General features: G+C 33.5%; 1 protein-coding gene across 2 annotated transcripts in view; it reads left to right on the top strand.

The window, feature by feature from the left end:
- The window catches only part of KCNJ3 (potassium inwardly rectifying channel subfamily J member 3), a 159,275-nt gene extending 150,327 nt beyond the window's left edge, over positions 1-8,948 (top strand). Inside the window, exon 3 of one of the 2 annotated variants that reach the window (XM_033231447.1) lies at positions 5,371-8,948. In XM_033231447.1, the coding sequence (XP_033087338.1) occupies positions 5,371-5,957 (587 nt within the window). In that variant the 3' untranslated portion in view covers positions 5,958-8,948. The remainder of the gene's footprint in view (positions 1-5,370) is intronic. The other variant, XM_033231448.1, reaches the window with a different exon arrangement.
- The last annotated feature ends 10,816 nt before the right edge of the window (positions 8,949-19,764 follow it).

Below are 19,764 nucleotides of genomic sequence, written 5' to 3'. Positions count from 1 at the left end.
TTTTTCTGCTTTTGTTTAACGTATATGTGATAAAACACAGCCACAGCCACCATTAGAGGAGAATACTCTTTTGCTCTCTCTCCTCTCTCTTTCTCTCTCTGGCTCTGATTCTCTCTATCCTTCTATCCATCTTTCCTCCTTCCCTTTCTTCTCTCCCCCAACCTCCCCCAAACACATCTATATTGGGTAAGGTTTAGATAAAGCCTCCATGTGCAGAAGTTATTGATTGTGTGATACTTTCTGTGTCACGGCATTCAGACATTCCCTATTGGCCTGTAGTTATATTGTTTTTAACCATATTGTGCCCCCTTTGTGTGAGTGATACGTCCACCATCTCCAGCTAGGAGAAACAATGGAAAATAACTGAGTTAGAGATATCCTGAAAGTTTAATTAAGGACTTGTCAAATAACAACTCACTTTGTCATTTTCACTTTAAAACCTTCCACAGATCTGTTCTTTGAATGAATGTTTAATTCAGTTAAAAGGATGAACTTAGTTCAGTTTAAAGGCAGAGTCAGGAAAGGAAAATGTCAAAAATAAAGAGGTTAGACTATGTTGCTTCTACCATTTTAAATGGGCATACTGATACTGGAATAAATTACACTAAACAGTAATATATACCCTTTTAAATCTGTGAATATTGCAATGCAATGCACAGAATAAATCTTTTTTTTCTTTATACAAAATTTTTTTTATCTAAGGATTCAAAAGTTCCAGCTATTTCCAGTAGCAGCATCTGTTGCTTTGCCAGTTTCCACAGAGATGAGCTCGTGTTGATTTTCACCACATTTGTTCAAGTCTGGAATCTGGTTAAAACATGCAAACAGTTGTGTTGCTGGCTAAGAGGTGCAATCGCATAGTACCCTTTGAATAATAGTAGTCACTTGCATTTATTTTAATTCAAATGGCATTTCCAGTTATGAATCTAAGCATGGATTATTTTAAAATAACTTTAATTAGAATAAGAAATATAAAGCATTCTAATTCTAGAAGGAAGAATGATATGATACATGCATGTTCTTAGAAACCATAATGATATCTACTTTAAATCTTCTCAGTTGAAATTTGCATTTTATTTTTTCATCACCATTTTGGGATAACTTTTGCAAAAAGAAGTACTCTCTCAATTATATCTTATCTTAGTTCATTGTCTAAGATGCAGATTGGCAAACATAGACATTTTTCTGTTATCCAATTTATAAATCTTCCATATCCTTATCCATATATTGATTGCAAATTCATAAAACCTGAGATGAAACCAGATTTTAAAACTATGATTGTGAATTGGAAATGTCTGCTATTTGGGTACCTACATCTAATGAAAGTAGGACAGGAACAGCAGAAAAACAAACAAAGGTTAAGGTGCTGGCAAATGTTCTTGGCATGTTTAACATAGTATTAACATTGATTTTAGCCATTCTGCTTGCTGCAAGCCTTTTAATACACCCCATATGTCCATACTTAGTCTCCTCTGCTATTAGGGATAGTTAGGTGGAAAATGTTGTGAAACCCTAAAAACTGGAAATACGAGTAATATAACTTTTTTCTATATTTTTAAATATTTTGAATATTTAATTGTCTGACAATTTTAAAGGCAAATTACTGGCCGGGCATAATGGCTTATACCTGTAATTCCAGCACTTTGGGAGGCTGAGGTGGGAGGATCACTTGAGGCCAGGAATTTGAGAGCAACCTGGGATTTGGGAGGCTGAGCTGAGAGGATCACTTGATGCCAGGAATTTGAGAGCAGCCTTTTGTGAGACCCCATCACTACAAAAAATTAAAAATTAGCCAGACTTGGTGGCTCGTGCCTGTAATACCAGCTACTTGGGAGCAACAGGCAAGAAGATTGCTTGAGCCCAGGGGTTTGAGGCTACAGTGAGCTGTGATCCCACCACTGCACTCCAGCCTGGGTGGCAGGACAAGATCCCATCTGAAAAAAAAAAAAAAAAGTTATATCATAGACAGTGACTTTTAAACTTAATTCTTAATTTTCTATATTACTAATATGGGATAAATTACAAAGATGTAAAAATTTCTCACACATATTAAGTCACCTTACTAATTTTCAGGAAGAACAGGAAATTCAAGTGACTAGTATAGAACAATAAAAACACTAGTCATTAATGGGCATTGCCTACACAGCAAGCAAGGTTTTATGTCTTTTGCTTTCAAACTCTCAGTAGGTTTCTAAGAGAAGATATGTTGTTATGTCTAATTTATAAAGGAGAAAACAGGGCGAGAGAGCTTTAGGTAATTTTCACAAGCTATTTCATAGTGACATTGACAGCCAAATTCATAAACTTTTTAATTATGTTTCAGATGTTGCCTCATTTATGTGAGTTTGCTGGGGAAATAAGTAAAGTTAATTTGATATAGTAAAATAGATTCTCCACCTTCCTTTTCAGTCAAAATCATGCATTAGCATTTCAGTAACAATGATTACAAGTATTTTAATGCCAACAAACATTTGAACACACGTTTCCACTGTAGATGTCGTAGCACTTTAAGTAACTTAATAATTGATGGCCTGTTTTCCCAATGTTAACATTTTATAAGATTTTATTTTCCCAATTATCATGGTAAAAGCAGGGGCAAAATTTTGATTTCTTATTTAATGTTATTTTCCCAATGTAAAAAAAAAAAAGACCACCAAAATGAAATGGGCTAAGATGGTGATATCATCAAATTTTATTTCAAAATTTACTTTGTGATTGTTAGAAATAATTGAACAGATTTCATAACCTGAATTTATTTTAACTTGATGTTAATGTGTATTTACATTAATCAAAGGACAAACTTACAAACTTTCCTTACATTTTAAGACATTGAATATTAAGTATGTGACCTCACTTAGGATAATTCTGCCTGACATCAATTTTCAATGATTGAAGTTTATTAAATTAAAAAAATGGCTGGGTTCAAGACGAGCCTGAGTAACATGGCAAAACCCTGTCTCTACAAAAAAAAATACAGCTACTTGGGAGGCCGAGGTGGGAGGATCATCTGATCCCAGGGAAGTCGAGACTACAATGAACTGAGATCGTGCCATTGTACTGCAGCCTGGGCGACAGAGACCTCATCTCGAAAAACATAAAAATAAAAAAGATTGTAAGGCAGTATTATCACTTAGTAAAAATATACTTATAGTCTTTTTTCTGAAATTTAAATTAATGTCTTGGATGGGAAAGACTTAAAATGACAGTGGTTGCTTTTAGGGAGAAAATATAAGGCACTTCCACATTATTTGTTTTATTATTTCTTAACAATAACATCAGATATTTATTCTTTATTCTAGATACTTTTCTTTATCTTTAAATTTCTCAAAATAAAACCAAGTTGATATATCAGGAAATACATTTATTTTTCCTGATTAAGTGATAATCTATGATTTTTCTTATGAAATACTCAGAGGCCAGAAAGTTATTAGAAAATACGGAATGCTGCTATGTGTGTGTTTACACTTAATATTTTAAAACTCATTTTATTGTCTTATATATAAATGTTTCTGGGGCTATTCCTCACGTAAAATTGATTATAAACGCGGATATTTGATCATGGTCAGATTTGCACCATTACAGAGTTTAAGTGATAACTGCATTCCTGACTAAAATATTAGAGACATTACAGCAAAGTAAAATAACGACAATTAAACACACACACACACACACACACACACATATAAATAGGATGATACATTTTTTCTCTATAGCTTATTAGATCTGTGCTCAAGAAAGGTCAAGAGACTTAGCCTCTCTGAGCACTAAATTCCTCGTTTTTAAAATAGATACAAGAATATCTTCTTAACCATACTGAGGATTAGAATGGAAAAAAAAAAAAGAGGGAAGAAGAGAGAGAGCACCTAACACAGTGCTAGTCACATAATAGATACTAATTTTCTACATAAGTTTATTTTAAAACTCATAAAAAATAGTATATAGTGGTAACTAATTCTTTGGTAATATCTAACAATTTTCATAAGGCAAGATTTTGGAAGGATTCAAATGTGGCTTCTTAATTACGCATTATATCCTAATTATCTATATGTATTGTATGTGTGATTGCTAGTCAGTTAGAAAAAAGACAGATATCCCTTCCTCCAAACTATGCCAGGCTCAAAAATAATAGAAATTACTTATAATGGATGGGGAAGAATTGAAATGAATGAAGAAAAACTATCATCACTTATTTAAATTATACTTAATTATTGAAGGGATGATTTTTAAAATTCATCATTATCTTACATTTTAATAGTCTTTAATAGAAGTCTGATAGACTTCTATTAAAGTAGAGAAATTGGTGAATTTTACTACTTACAGAAAATCATGTCTTTTGACTAACATGAGACAGAAACTTGATACATGTTTTTAATTTATTCCTGTACTTCCAGTCTTCACAAAATGAATATTCACAAGTTGACTGATTTTATTGTAACACAATCGAAATAAATGATTTATGAAGAGAACAAAATTGAGTAAATTAGAATACCATGAGGCAAATGATATTCAAGGAACATAATTGATAAACTGAAAAAATTTACATCTGATAGCCAGCATCCAGGTCCAGATATTGCTAGAGCAAGAGTGCAACTTGATACATCACATGGCCCAGATCACTGATTTTAGCATATGGATTTCTGAAACTTGAGCAAAAGTTTATTCTGGCCTTACAGATGCAAAAGAATATAACCACCACAATGACTTTTCTTTTTCTAGCATGTAAATATGACTACCTTTTATTGGTTTAGCAAATACTTGGGAGAGTTACCTTTTGTCCTGCTTCCCTCCCACTGTCCCCCGACCCCCATAGCAAGCCTTTGCTAGGTAAAGAGAAAAAGGTAAGCTGTCATTAATGGAGTCACCTATTGTAGATATTATATGACAAATTTTACATTTCTGTATGTGTTATTTCATGGTCACAGCAACATTGTGAGACAGGTATTGTTGACAGTGCTTTACTCTGCAGAAGAATAAAGTGATACTCAGTTAAATATATTTTCTAAGTTTACACAGTATTAAAGTTTAGATTCAATGTCAGATTTGTTTTATTTATGACACTGTTTCTTAAATGATGAAAAATTGTTACGTAATTTTTCCACTTATCTCCTTATAGGGACACGTATGTTCTGAAATTATTCTATGCTACTTCTGCTTTTGGTTTGTGGTTAATATTTACGTAATGATGCATCGTCCTTCTATGTATCAGAGCTATTAACTTAGAGTACAATTTTTAATCTATTCTATTATTCAGGCTTCAGATAAACAGTCCAAAACCTAGACAAGAAAGTGAAATGAATTATTTAGGCCAAACCGTCTTTACATGTGCTTCCACTATGCATAATTTATCAAGAATTTTCTCTTTTCTTGTAGGGATGACTTGTCAAGCTCGAACATCATATACTGAAGATGAAGTTCTTTGGGGTCACCGTTTTTTTCCTGTAATTTCCTTAGAAGAGGGATTCTTTAAAGTTGATTACTCCCAGTTCCATGCAACATTTGAAGTCCCTACCCCACCTTACAGTGTGAAAGAGCAGGAGGAAATGCTTCTCATGTCGTCCCCTTTAATAGCACCAGCCATAACTAACAGCAAAGAAAGACATAATTCTGTGGAATGCTTAGATGGACTAGATGATATTACTACAAAACTACCATCTAAGCTGCAGAAAATTACTGGAAGAGAAGACTTTCCCAAAAAACTCTTGAGGATGAGTTCCACAACTTCAGAAAAAGCCTACAGCTTGGGAGACTTGCCCATGAAACTTCAACGAATAAGTTCAGTTCCGGGCAACTCAGAAGAAAAACTGGTATCTAAAACCACCAAGATGTTATCTGATCCCATGAGCCAGTCTGTGGCTGATTTGCCACCAAAGCTACAAAAGATGGCTGGAGGAGCAGCTAGGATGGAAGGGAACCTTCCAGCCAAATTAAGAAAAATGAACTCTGATCGCTTCACATAACAAAGCACTCCCTTAGGCATTATTTAATGTTTGATTTAGTAATAGTCCAATATTTGGCGATGAGGTAATTCTCCCTAAGGAATCTGAAAGTATATTTTCCTCCCAGTTCTACAAGCATATTTGAGAACCCTTCCTTTCCCAAGTATTGCTAATGTGCAGAAAGCAACAGTTACGGAGGGAGGACATCATAAGGAAGTTATTAACGGGCATGTATTATCACATCAAGCATGCAATAATGTGCAAATTTTGCATTTAGTTTTATGGCATGATTTATATATGGCATATTTATATTGTATATTCTGGAAAAAAATATATATATATATTTAAAGGGGAAATACTCTCCCCGACATTTCTAACATATGTATTAAGCCAAACATGAGTGAATAGTTTTCAGGGCGATAAAACTAAATATATGTCTGTGTGTGTGTGTATGTATACACACATATACATATATATATACATACATACACATACATACATACATACATATATATCTGATAAAATTGTGATGTTTTGTTCAAAGTTGTAGTTCTTGTGCATGTTTACTTTATTAGAGTAGGAAGGCTACTGGCATTAATTATTAATACCAATATTTTAGCCTTAAATTTTTGTCATTTTAAAATCTGATTTAATGTTTTCTGCTGTTTAAGGTCCTGGGAGGCTTTCATTTGTATTTTATATGAGAGAATCACACAAATTTGTGCCATCTATGGCCCTGCAAAAATATAACCATTACATGTTTAAATGGTAAACTTTAGAGCATACCAGTACTCAGTATAGCACCGAACATTTCTTATGATTTTTAAAAGTTGCTAGTACTGGGGAGACATAATTATTGATTAATTTGAGAATTATTCCTTTCCTAGACTAATTTAAATCTGGAAATCTATTTTGTATATGATCTAATACAAAGATGAGCTCTGAACAAACACTGAATCATGTTATTAGATAGTAGCCAAGTTATATTGAATATATCAGAATCTGTGTGAAGTTATACAATTAATGGTCCCTGTTTCAAACCGAGTAAATCGGAAACATTTTCATTCCTTTTCTGGAAATTTTGTCCATTTTAAAGACCAATCATTTTAAGAAGACATGACAATGCAATGAAACAGATGATAAATATTTATGCTTAAAATATGTATGTCTAATTGAGTCTTTTTAATTCTGTTTTCTTGTTTATGGCATTTGTTGTAACAGGATAGACTTTTTCCTCACCTAGGGAACCTATCCCATGCCTGTCACTTATAGTTCAGGAGGAAGTTTTTGCACAGACCAGAGAGAAATTAAAATTAGATAAATTGAAGATATCTTACACACAGTTTTTTGGTGAACACTGATTTTATTGGTGTCTTGGATCCCTGGTTTACCCAAATAATTTTAACAGTACTGTTTTTTCTAATCCTGAAGTCTGATATTTACGACTTGTTAGCAGGAATCAAAACTAGTGATCAGTAGAACACTTTCAAAATAAAAATTTGGAATGCAGAGACTTTTATGAAAATTTAAAAGTGCTCCTTAACAGAATATCATGGGTTTTCCTATAAAACTTAAGTATTATAATTTAAGTCTGCCCCAAATTTTAAAAAGTTCTCATTAATATGTAAGTCATTAATTGCTAGTTTGGGCTCTCATTATTTCCTATTTTTTAACAATTTTGTGATAATTTTATTATTGGCAAATTAATACGTCACTTAAATCATTGACTATAATAAAACCTTCTGGCTACCTCTGTATCAACCAAATTCTGTAGGTGCAAACATATACCAGGGAATTCTTACTGGCAAAATGATCAATCTTGAGTGTGCATCCACTGTGAATGGAGCGAACTGCCCTATACCCTTTGATAACCAAGCTTTCTTATTTTGTGGATGTAGGAAACAAAATAGTGACAGAGAGAGAAAGGGGTACACAGGGCGTGGTATATTGATCAGCAGTGGAAAAAAAGTGCATAGATCATTTAGTCCAAGAACTTAAAACTAAATAGAGCCATAATTTACTTTGGAGAGTCATTTTAATTTGTCTTTGGTACCAAGGAGAAGACAGAGCCAAAAACAAACTCTCCAAGTGTATTCACACATTCAACAAAATTTTTGCATGCCTTCTATGTCGTAGGCATTTTTAGTTCCTGGGGATTTGGACGTGGCTAAGTCAGAGGAGGCCATTGCTCACCATGAACACTGTATACCAGAAGGAGAGTGGGGAGGAGACAAAAAACAAATGAGACCACTTCAGACAGTCAAAGTATCAGTTCAGAGAAGAAAACAGGCCTGACACAGTGGTTCACGCCTGTAATCCCAGTACTTTGGGAGGCCGAGTTTGGGGCATCACCTGAGGTCAGGAGTTCAAGACCAGCCTGGACAACATGGTGAAATCCTGTCTGTACTAAAAATGCAAAAATTAACTGGACATGGTGGCAGGCACCTGTAATCCCAGCTACTGGGGAAGCTGAGGCAGGAGAATCGCTTGAACTTGGGGGGTTGCAGTGAGCCGAGATTCTGCCACTGTACTCCAGCCTGGGTGACAGAGCAAGACTCCATCTCAACATCTAAAAAAAAAAAAAGAATAAAAACAGGGTAACATAATGCAAAATAACTGTGTGGAGTAAAAATTGATTATTTTCGAAAATGTGACTGGCTTAGGACGGGGATAATATGTGAACAGAAATCTATCTGATGAGAAAGAGCTACTGTTGTTAAAATTACCTTATCTGAGTGAATGTTTTTTTTTTTTTTATCTTTTCCACACATGCGTGGGAAAGGTATGATTTCTGCATGTAATTGCAGTTTAACCCTTATTTCTAGGTTGATCATAGGTCCCAGTTTACCCAGGAAGATTCCAGTTTATACCTGTTGTACCTGTGTAATTATTGGTAGCACTCCCTTTCACTCTTACAATGTCTTGGTTTGGATGATATATGGTGAAGTTTTTGTTGAAACTAAATTATGAAGTCTGATATATTTGGATAAAAATAAAGAATTGCTTTTCTTCTCCTTTTGCTGATTTTTTGATACATCATTCTAAGCAAAATCATCTCAGCTTCATATATTTCAGCCAAAGTTATTTCATGTAACACTTGTTCAATATGTTCGTGACATGCCTTTCAGTAATGAAAAGTTATGCATTTTATTGAATGAATAAAAACCTAACCTCTGCTATTTCCATTTCTGGAAGTTGTAAGAACTCACATTAAAGAAAGTAAAAGTCAATTTAAGCCAAGATCGTTTTCAAACCACCAATGTCATGACTATTGGAAAGGAAAACCTAATGTGATTATTGAACTGAATAACTCTACATAACAAGTGGAAACTAGACCTTTTTTGTAGCATTTTCATGATATAGGTCCTGTTATAGTAAGATATTTCATTCTATTTATCAAAATGGTGTAAATAAAAGAAACAATTATTTTGATAATGCTTATCTTCATTTTAAATGTTTATTCTTTTCAGAAATAGGTAAATACACTTTTGTAAATATATACAAAATGAAAAATAAGGATATTTTACCATTAATTATTTCTGAAAGATTCTTCTTATGCTATTTTAAATTTATCTATATATGGCTAAAAATATTATGAAAAGAGCCTTTTAGTCTGGACAAAATGGCTCATAGTACGGTATTTCTACTGGAGGAAGACTGGGGTCATGGAAAAGCTGGCTTACATGCTATTAGTTCTTACATTCTTCAGAATTTATGTTTGAATTACATTGTACATATTTAAATTAGCATCAACCTAATTCCATTTTCTGGCATGCAATCTATAATTATTTAAGTGTAAAAGGTCATTTAGGTTCAAAAATATAAACTCATGTATTCAATACTGCAAGTTCAATTTTATAAAAAATGGTATTAAACTTTTGAAACATGATTGGGTTTAATTTTTAGTGTTCTCATCCTTTTTGCACTCTTGACCACTTAATTATTCACATTTCTTGACTCCATTTGTTTATCATAAGACTCTTAATTCCTGAAAGACAATCATTAAATCCATCGCAAGTCATTCCTTGATAATTCCTTTTATTTTGGCTGCTTATTGGTAAGATGCTTCAGCAGTACCAAACGTCAGCTTAATAATGCAGATACTCAGGACCTACGTTTCTTGGAGGAAGCTTCATGGTTATCCTACCCCTTGCTGAACCAGTGTTTTAAAAGCTACAGTAAGTAAAGCAGTAAGTAAAACGCATAGTTTTTCTAATTTTGTTTAAATATCTAATCATCTTTTAATAAAGCATTCTGTTGCTTCACCTGTGTTTCATAGAAAAATGTGTTCTTAATCTTGGATTAGATGAGTTTTGTGATGTGTAATGTACCCAACTCCCAGGCACTTCAGAGAATTAATTTAGAAAAGCTAAGTTGCTGCAGCTTCTGACCTGGTAGCGTTCCATGCAGATGGTCTTTTATCATTTAGTAGAATTGTTAAGGTTGTTCCTCAAAATACATTCTGTTGTTGGGTTTACAATTTTCTTCTGGACTTTCCTGTTGCTTAAAAGTCTGTTATATGTCTGAATGTTGTGTTTTCAGAGAGGAGGATGTTTGCATCTTCTCTTTGACTTAGATATTCTTCAGTTTCACTGTGATTTCTCTGGGATTTTTTAATCCACTTGTAAAGATTTTTTGAAATTATAGCTCTTTCAGACTATCTGGGCTTTTTCTGACCAATGGATGCTATAGAGAACAAATACAGTAGGACCTACTATATCCTCCTTGTTTACTAAGAATCAAATCCATACTTCTATTTATCCTTTCCCAGTTCTGAATGTATCAATCACATATATGGTGACTTGTACACATTATTTAAATATTAGAAACAACTCTGCATGGTAAAGATCATCCCTATTTTACACTTGAAGAAACTTATTTTCAGAGAGGCTGTTTAGCGGGCTTTTTAATTAAATCCACAATCATGAGGTATAGTCTCTGCTCCCTGGGAAGATAAAGAATAAAGAGAATCCCTTTTTTAAACAACTGCATATTCCAGAAAATTTGGATGCATGAACATAAATATTCAATGACTGTGTGCAATGGCTTCTAACCTAACAGAATGCCTTTTACAGTGGAGTTTGCTTTTTTCCTAGCTGTCATTTGGAGAAGTGGTGGATGGAAAATGATAGCAGTGTAAGGAGTAGTTGTGGTCAGAATTGTGTGTTGGTTAGAGGGGAGAAAAAAGTAGGTAGAAAGCAAGGACAAATAAAAATGAAGAAAATGTGGAGAAAAGTAGACACTTGAAGTGTTGCACAAAGACCTACCTAAGTTGCAAAGAGGTAAAATGAAAAAGACAAGCTAAAAAATCAAGAGCTCACTGGATACTTGAAAAAATACTTCAAATAAGCAGAAAGTTTCTTCAAGCCCAGGTACTTCAGACCCAGAGGTTTTTTAAAAAAATGATACAGTAACATTTTGCTGTATTTACCTCCTACTTATTAAATAAATAAAGTGTCATAGAAATCTAAAACAGGCCGGACATAGTGTCACACCTATCGTATCAGCATTTTGGGAGGCCAAGGCAGGAGGATTGCTTGAGCCCAGGGGTTCAAGACCAGCCTGGGCAACAGTGAGACCTCATCTCTACTAAAAATAAGTTTAAAAAAAATTAGCTGGGCATAGTGGCATGTGCCTATAATCTTAGCTAATAGGGAGACTGAGGTGGGAGGATCTCTTGAGCCCAGGATTTTGGGGTTGTAGTGAGTTATGACCTACGACACTGCACTCCAGCCTGGGTGACACAGTGAGACCTTGTCTCAAAAGAAAAGAAAGAATAAAAAGAAAAGGAAGGAAACCTAAAACAGTCACTTTGTCTCTTCCAAACTCTACACTATTCCATTTCTCTTCCTCATCGGAAGCCATCACTACTCAGAAATGACTGTATATTTCCTGTGCTAGTGTGTATATGTATACTGCATATACATAAATTTATATGTAATACATACTTATCTATAACAATCTGATATTTTACTTGAATATATTTCTATACAAATGTTTTATATAAATACATAAAATATATTTGTTATATAAATATGTTTCTATAAAATATATATAACATGCTATATAAATATATATTTAATATAAATATAAATATTCATAGACACACACCTACTGATAATTTTTTATTTTTTCTTTCTTCTCTTGGATTTTGTATTTTTTTCATTGCCTTTTTTAAAAAAAGTTCCACGTCTGTTATTTTAGTAACGTTCAACATTTAAGCTTGCGTACAGCAACTAATGAAACCAAAGCTAATTAACATCTACACCTTCCTTTCAAACAACACAAGGATCTTACAGCATATTAAATTCAGCCACATCTTCTCCTGTTTTCTCTGCTATTTTTGCATAGTATTACACTTGTTTTTAATGTTGTAACAAAAAACTGTTATTTTTAAGTCAATGCATCTTTATAATTGCCTATATATTTACTGATCATTCACCATAGCTTCTTGCATCCTACCCCTTCAGTCTTCTTTTTTCCTTAATTAAGTATATATTTTAACAGTTATTTAGGCAAACATCTGTGATAAGAAAGCCACAGTTCTTGATCATCTTAAATGTCTGTTTTCTTTTTTTTACATTTTTTTTCTGGACATTCTTGTTGATTAAAAATATATGTCTAATTGACATGTTTTCAGGAAGGAAGATATTTGCATATTCTTCAGTTTCACTAGGATTTCATTTTTCAGGAGCCAAGTAACAAAAATTTCTTCACATGGGATATCCTGGATAAAATATCCATAATTGCATGGTGCTTAGGTTTGAGGTTTCAGCTTCTCCTAGCATGCCTTCTGCTGTCTCCATAGCCCCGTGCACAGACAAGCTTCCTTGTCACTGGGCCTTAGGTGGAAAGTTTGGCTCCTGATAAGGTTTTACAGAGCCCTAGACTTATTCAGGGTCTTCAGTTCTAGTTTCCTGTTTAACAGGTATCGAAGTTGCACCTTTCCCATTATAGGTGTTAAAATCTCAGTACCCAAATTAGAACCTATCTCCATGTCTAATTCTCTTGAATTTACACACACACACACACACACACATACTCTCACATACATGGAAGAAACTTCTGAATTTTAAAGACATTGTTTCATATGTCTCATATATATATATACACACACACATGCATTCATACATATATACATGTGCATATATCTGTGTGTGTGGATAGACAGACAGATAGAGAGATGAAAGTCACACATACACATAAAAAGTCATAAAGTTTTTACAAGGCTTGTTACAATAAAAACAGCCCCCACTCTCTACCTACTCTCTCCTCACTCTCTCTCCATAGACAAAGACTTTCAACCCTTTTAAATGACTCTATTGTTATTTACATGCAGATTTCTAATCATTCTTTCGTTGTTTCTTTTGGTTTTCCATTTTGGGTATTATTTGTTTGCCTTCCACTGTGGTAAATGATTTAGTTCTATTTTAACCCTTGCTACCCACTATACATTTTCAGCATCCACTCTAGTATGGTTAGATTTCCAACAGTTAAATTTTAACGGTTTAATTATCAATGTCCTCATTAAGTTCTATCACAATCGAGCCCCATGTATTTTGATTTTTCTCATCCTTTGCAGCTTCTTCCTCCTAGAGTTGATAACTGACTTCTTTGATCTTTGTTCATTTATGTATATATCACTAATACAGCCATAGAATCTTTCCCAATTATGTAAATGATTTCCTGTTAATTTGTCAGACTCATTAGATAACCTACCAGTTTCATCTTCTTGAAGAAGCCTCCACCAAGACATCCTGACCTGCTCTACGAAGGAAAATTCTTTTGACTGCTGTACAGGTGTTTTCTTGGGATCTGCCTTTGTCATCATCCTGGAGAGTCCATTCGCTTTGTCTTGGTGTAGAAACCCTGTTTCATGGAGCATGTTTTTTCTTTCTGTCTTTACCTTTTGTTTTGTTTTGATAAAATTTGTTTTGATAAAACACATTTAACAGGGGTTTCTGAGAAAGAAATAGTAATTAACTTTTAGAAGGCTTGAATATATTTAAATAAACCTTTACTTTGTAATTAATTGTTTGGCCTCCTGTAGAAATTATTTTTTCTTCTGAATTTCAGTGACATTGTTCTCTTTTTCCTAGTTTCCAGTGTTGCTATTGAGATGTCTAATACCGTTTTGAATTTTAATCTTTTGTATGAAACTAATTTTTCTCCTTAAAGCTCTTAAGATATTCTAGTCTTCCTCAGTGTTCTAAAATTTTCAAATGATCTACCTTTGTATGGGCCCACTTAATCCCTTTTGCTGGGCCTTTGCAATATGTATCCTCATGGTCCTCTCTGTTTTCCTCTGTTCTTTCGTTCTGAAATTTTTATTGTTTGACTGTTGGAGCTCCTGGACTGATTCTCTAATACCTTCATATTTCCTCTTTTGTCTTTTTGCATTTTTTTCTGTACTTCATTGGGGACTTTCTTGACTTTATCCTTTATGATTTTTATTTCTGTCCATTTATTTCACTTTAGGTCATTTATCTTCCAGATTTTCATTTCTGCTATACTGGTTTTAATTTTCAAGTACTTTTTCCGTTCTACAAATGTTTCCTTTTTTGAGAGTCTGTTTGTTGTTTTATGAATGCTAATTTTAGCTGTCTCAAATTATTAAAGATAGCATGTTTTAAATGTTTTCTTTCTCTCTGCATTGTACCTATTTCTGATTTCTTTTTATATGTATGATTTTGGGGTCTATATTTCATATTAGATTGTTTTCTCATATATCTGATGATTGTTAGGTCTTTTCTCATACTTAAAAATGGAGTAATTGCAATGATCAATGAAGTTCTGTTCAAATGTATGGAATAAATCAAACTGATCTTCACTGGTGTGTGATGTGGTTGAGCTATTTACCTGAGCTTAGTATATCCTTCAGCTTGTTATTTAAGGTCAGTAACTGTGCCCAGGTAAGATTTTCAATCTCCTCTTGCAGTCTCTGAAGGGTCTGTACCTGGCCACCAGTGTTTACAGGGAAGAATGAGTTCAAGTATGACTATCCTACTTTCAGAACAGTATCTTCATTCTCAAGACTGTTTAGGCTTCTGATTCTATATACAATTATGCCCCCATCCAGAAATAAACCCTCAGTTTTCTGCCAGGATATGAGAGAAGCAATCAACAAGTTGAGTTGATTAGAAGGGAATCTGCTCCTTAAATGGGCTTTCAGTGAGTTTCTTGCTATCATTTCCTTTTCTGACCTCTTTGCTCTACTATGCTTTAATATCCCCCAACTATTGTTTTAGTAATTTCAGAAATAAATAAATAAATAAATGCTTATATTTAAGTTATTTTGAGTCTTAATGAACAAACTTAATGTATTTAATTAGGCTATAGTATCACTGTTGTGATAAATTATCACAAATTTAACAGCTTAAATAACACAAATGTCCTATCTCACAGTTTTGAAGCTAGAAGTCTGACATTGCTCTCACTGGGCGAAAGTCAATGTCTTACCAGGGCTGAGTTTTCTTCTGGCAGCTCTAGAAGAGAATTCATTTCCATGTCTTTTCCAATTTCTAGAGCCCATCCACATTCTTTGGTTTGTCCTTTCCCCCATCATCAAAGCCAGCAAAATGACCTCCCTCTTTGCCTTTATTCCATAGACACATCTAGCTCTGACTCTGTTCTACATTATTCTAACAACTGTGGGAAACATTGCAATTACACTGGGGTATGTAATCCAGGATAATCTCACCATCTCATAATCTGAAGTTCCTTGGCCTAATCACATCTTCCAGTCCCCTTTACAAAGTAAAGTCATATATTCACAGGTTCCAGATACCAAGATGTAGACTTCTTTGGGGGTCATTATTCTGCCTACCTCACTAACCTTTCTTTCTTCTTCCCATTTATAAAAAGAGAATATAAGAATAATTTTTTAAAGTATGTTCTTTCCCAAATCTAAATATATTTATGAAAATTTTAAAATAAGAGAAGACACTTATTGCTATTAATGACATCTTTCCTTGTGAAGAAATATATTTACCCATACATTGTTTAATTATTCTCTTAAAAATCTATTTCTGTCACAGTCTGTGAACAAATATCTGGCCAGGTTTTATTTTATACTTCTTTGTGGAAGATAAAACAAAACAAAATGAAATGGATTAAATTAACATCTATAACTTCAGTATTGTGAATCTAAGAATGTATCTCAGGTCCACTTTCTTTTGGTTCGCTACCCTACCCTGTAGTCTTAAAACAATGTCAAGGTTAGATTTAAGTTTCAGTAGATCAACTTGAGAGCTGGTGTCAGTATTTATTGGGAGAAAAATATTACTGTGCCACACAGACACGTAAAATGTATAAAAACTTGTGGCCTAGAAATTAATTTTAGAAATGAATTCTGATGTATTTTAACCAGGTGATCAATGAAGTGTATATAGCAACTTTGGATAAGCCCATGAGAGTGGACACTTTGATCAATTTTTAAGGTTCAGTGACTGACACAGTGAGAAGAACAAGTCAGAAAATACCATTTAGATGCAGATTTAATTTTGTAAGTGAAAGATGCTAACATATCCTCTACTAGTATCCCATTGTCATACAGAGGGCTGCGAAGTCTGATGAGATTTATGGCTTTCTTTCTTAGTAAAAATTCCTAAATAATTATTCTTTTTGTTACCAACTTTTATCTCCCATCCACCTCACAGCTTAAGTGATTTCTTTGTTTCATAAAGCAAGCTATATTGAGGGGAAAAGTGGGCAAAGAATAAAACAATTATATTATAGCCCCATATTTTTGTAATACTATGCAGGTTTCACTTCACTGGTTCTTGCTTTCCCTATATATAACATTTATAGTGTGAAATTATATTCCAATATTTTCATATTGAGATTCATATTTCACATTACCTACAACTTTTTAAAAATATCTAGATTTGGACATGTGAATAAAATCTCTCATCTAACTATAGATTTTTTAATTAAATATAAGAATCTTGTATAGAATGCCAGCCATTACAGAGTTGATGTTCAACTCTTAAGAAGATATTAAGTGGAAGATATTTGGAAAAGTGATATCTACACTATGTTAGAAATATGTGGTGATTAAAAAATAAACACTAATCAGAAAACTGAGGCTTGTTAATTAATAAAATTCTTATTGATGGCTAAGTCATAGGAAAAAATTGCTTTGAAAATTAGGAATCATACTTAGCCTTGAAGAGGGTCGTTTCCTCTTCAGATGAGAATTAAAATGTTGGAATAGAAGAAAAGCTGTGAATGAGCACTATTCAAACCAATATTCTATTATCCTGAGCCAAAAAGAGATTAGTCACTTTTTATGTATTTATTTGTTATTTTTTTTCACCAATACTTGATGATAACTTTTGAAATTGTTAAGCATGGATTTTTATGGGGGAAGCTCTTACTTGAGAATTATGGAAGCAGTTTGTGCCATGTATAGAATCTGCCCCATCTCTTGCCGATTTACATGAACTTTGTTAGTTTTCACGTACAGGAGTTTCAAAGTTCCACAGAGACCCATCAACTTAAAAGCATTAAATCAACAATCACTTGTTTGACCAATTTCGTGTCATGTTGTAGGTGTTATTGTATGCACCAGGGTTATAGAAAATAATAAAGGGAAAACGTTATAAACTTATTCAAACTGACAATTAAAATACAGCAAATGTTTTGAAACATAACTACACAGCATGTTATGGGAAAACTGAAGAAGGTGATTTAACTCATGCATGATGTGGAATTGGGTGAGGCTAAAAAAGGTGGGAAGATCTTGAAGAGTATTTGATAGTAAAGAATACTGGAATTGTGTTTTAGAAGATTTGAATAAATTACATAGACAATAAAAAGGAGGAAAAGTAAAGAAAGAAGCCTATATAGAATTTGGAAAGAATATTATGTTTTGCAAATACAAGTTTAAGAAGACTAGAACATGGGGTGTGAGAAGAGGATCAATATGGGACATACATAGAGAAACAAGTAGGCACATTGATAATGTGTACTATAACCTACAGAAAATAGTTAGATTTTTATGTTGAAAGCAACTTTTTAAGATGTTAAAGGGATGGTAGGACCAGATACGCATTTTAGAAAATTTACTCCACCAATATGTATTAAAGATAAATTAACTCTATAATTTTTAATTTTATTGGAATCAATGTATTTTTCATTAAACTTTATAGTTCACATTTTTCAGAAAAATAATTTATGAAGTTTAAAAATGTTACATGAAAAGATGAATAATATCAAATACACAATGAAGATAAGGGAAAAAGCAAAAATAATTTTAAATGCAGAAAATAATATAGATGCTGTTAGCGAATGTAATATTTCACTCTTATCAGATGAGATTTAGAAAAGCGTGGGGATCATGTGTGTGGTTCCCCTTATCTGAAAAGGAGAAAGCCAACAATTGCCCAAAGGTCAACCAAACATTTTAGTACTTTTTAGTTCTCATTAGACTTTCACAACAATGTCTCTTTCCTCAAGCGTTGCAATCAAGCACTCCATCTGAACCATTCCCAAAAGGAAGCTGTTTTGAAAGTTTATTTTCTTGACGTGGGCACGTTGGCTCACTCCTGTAATGCTAACACTTTGGGAGGCCAGAGTGGATGGATCACCTGAGGTCAAGAGTTTGAGACCAGTCTGGCCAATGCGGTAAAACCCCACCTCTACTAAATATACAAAAATTAGCTAAACGTGTTGGCCCATGCCTGTAATCCCAGCTACTCGGGAGGCTGAGGCAAGAGAATCTCTTGAACCTAGGGGTGGAAGCTGCAGTGAGCCAACATCATACCATTGCACTCCAGCCTGGGCAACAAGAGCAAAACTCTGTCAAAAAAAAAAAAAGCTTATGTTCTCTCTTTTTTTCCTCTTGTTGCATTTAAGAGTATGAAGTTTGTTTAAATAAAGGCAGTAAAATCCAGACTGTGAAAAAGCAAGTATGAGAAATATAACAATATTGATATGGAGATACTTGCTAACCAAGAGGTGATTTTGTATTAGGTATGTTTTTCAGATGAATAATTCCTAGATGAAATTTTTAAAAAGAAAATAAATGCCCAGTGGTGGTACATAGTCTAGAGCCATCTCAAGTAATATTACGGATATTCCATTATTTGAAATTTAACAACAGTCATTTGTTAAATCACTAGAATTTAAAGTATATCCAACATAGGGCATTTTTTCAATAATTATTTGCATTAAAATAAATAATTGGTTATCAGGATATAATAAATGTTCATACATTAAACCTCCCCTTCAACAGAGGAGTTCAGGAAAGTGACTGAGCAATATAGACAACATGTGAACTGATATTCATACATAAACCATCTTTATTTACCTTCCCGGAACTTGTATGAACTCTGATGAACTACAAATCAGAGCTGCTGCTTTACACTTTTAATTTACAGCTAATTCCCAAATCTAGAAAAAGAGAAATGAAAGCACAGCTAATCATTGGCATTTATGTTGGTGTCCCTAAAATCAAAGATCATTTTGAAATATCAACAGAAATTGACTACCCTAATCAATATCTGGCTTGAAGGACAAAAATGCAATATATCCTCTGAAGAGGTTGGTTGAGTTAAACATATCCCAGCTTTCACTTAGTCTTACAATATAACAAATGGAAAATTACACAAATATGGCAGATGTTTTTGAGCTTTCTAACACAGGTTTATTTTCAAATATCTCTCAGAACAACTTCTCAAGAGAGTGCTCACTTGGAAGAAATTCATTCCTGGATTTATCTGAGTACCCAGAATGATTACTAGCAGCTGACTGGGCAAAAATCAAAAAGGATGCAACACTGAAAAGTCTGACAAGAAGAAAAACAAGTCAGCCAAACTCTACCTCA

This window comes from Trachypithecus francoisi, unplaced genomic scaffold (assembly GCF_009764315.1).
Source record: "Trachypithecus francoisi isolate TF-2019V2 unplaced genomic scaffold, Tfra_2.0 Lachesis_group13, whole genome shotgun sequence".
In the NCBI taxonomy this organism is placed as follows: Eukaryota; Metazoa; Chordata; class Mammalia; order Primates; family Cercopithecidae; genus Trachypithecus; species Trachypithecus francoisi.
The sequence above is the reverse complement of the archived record's forward strand: the minus strand, read 5'-3'. Positions and strand labels throughout refer to the sequence as shown.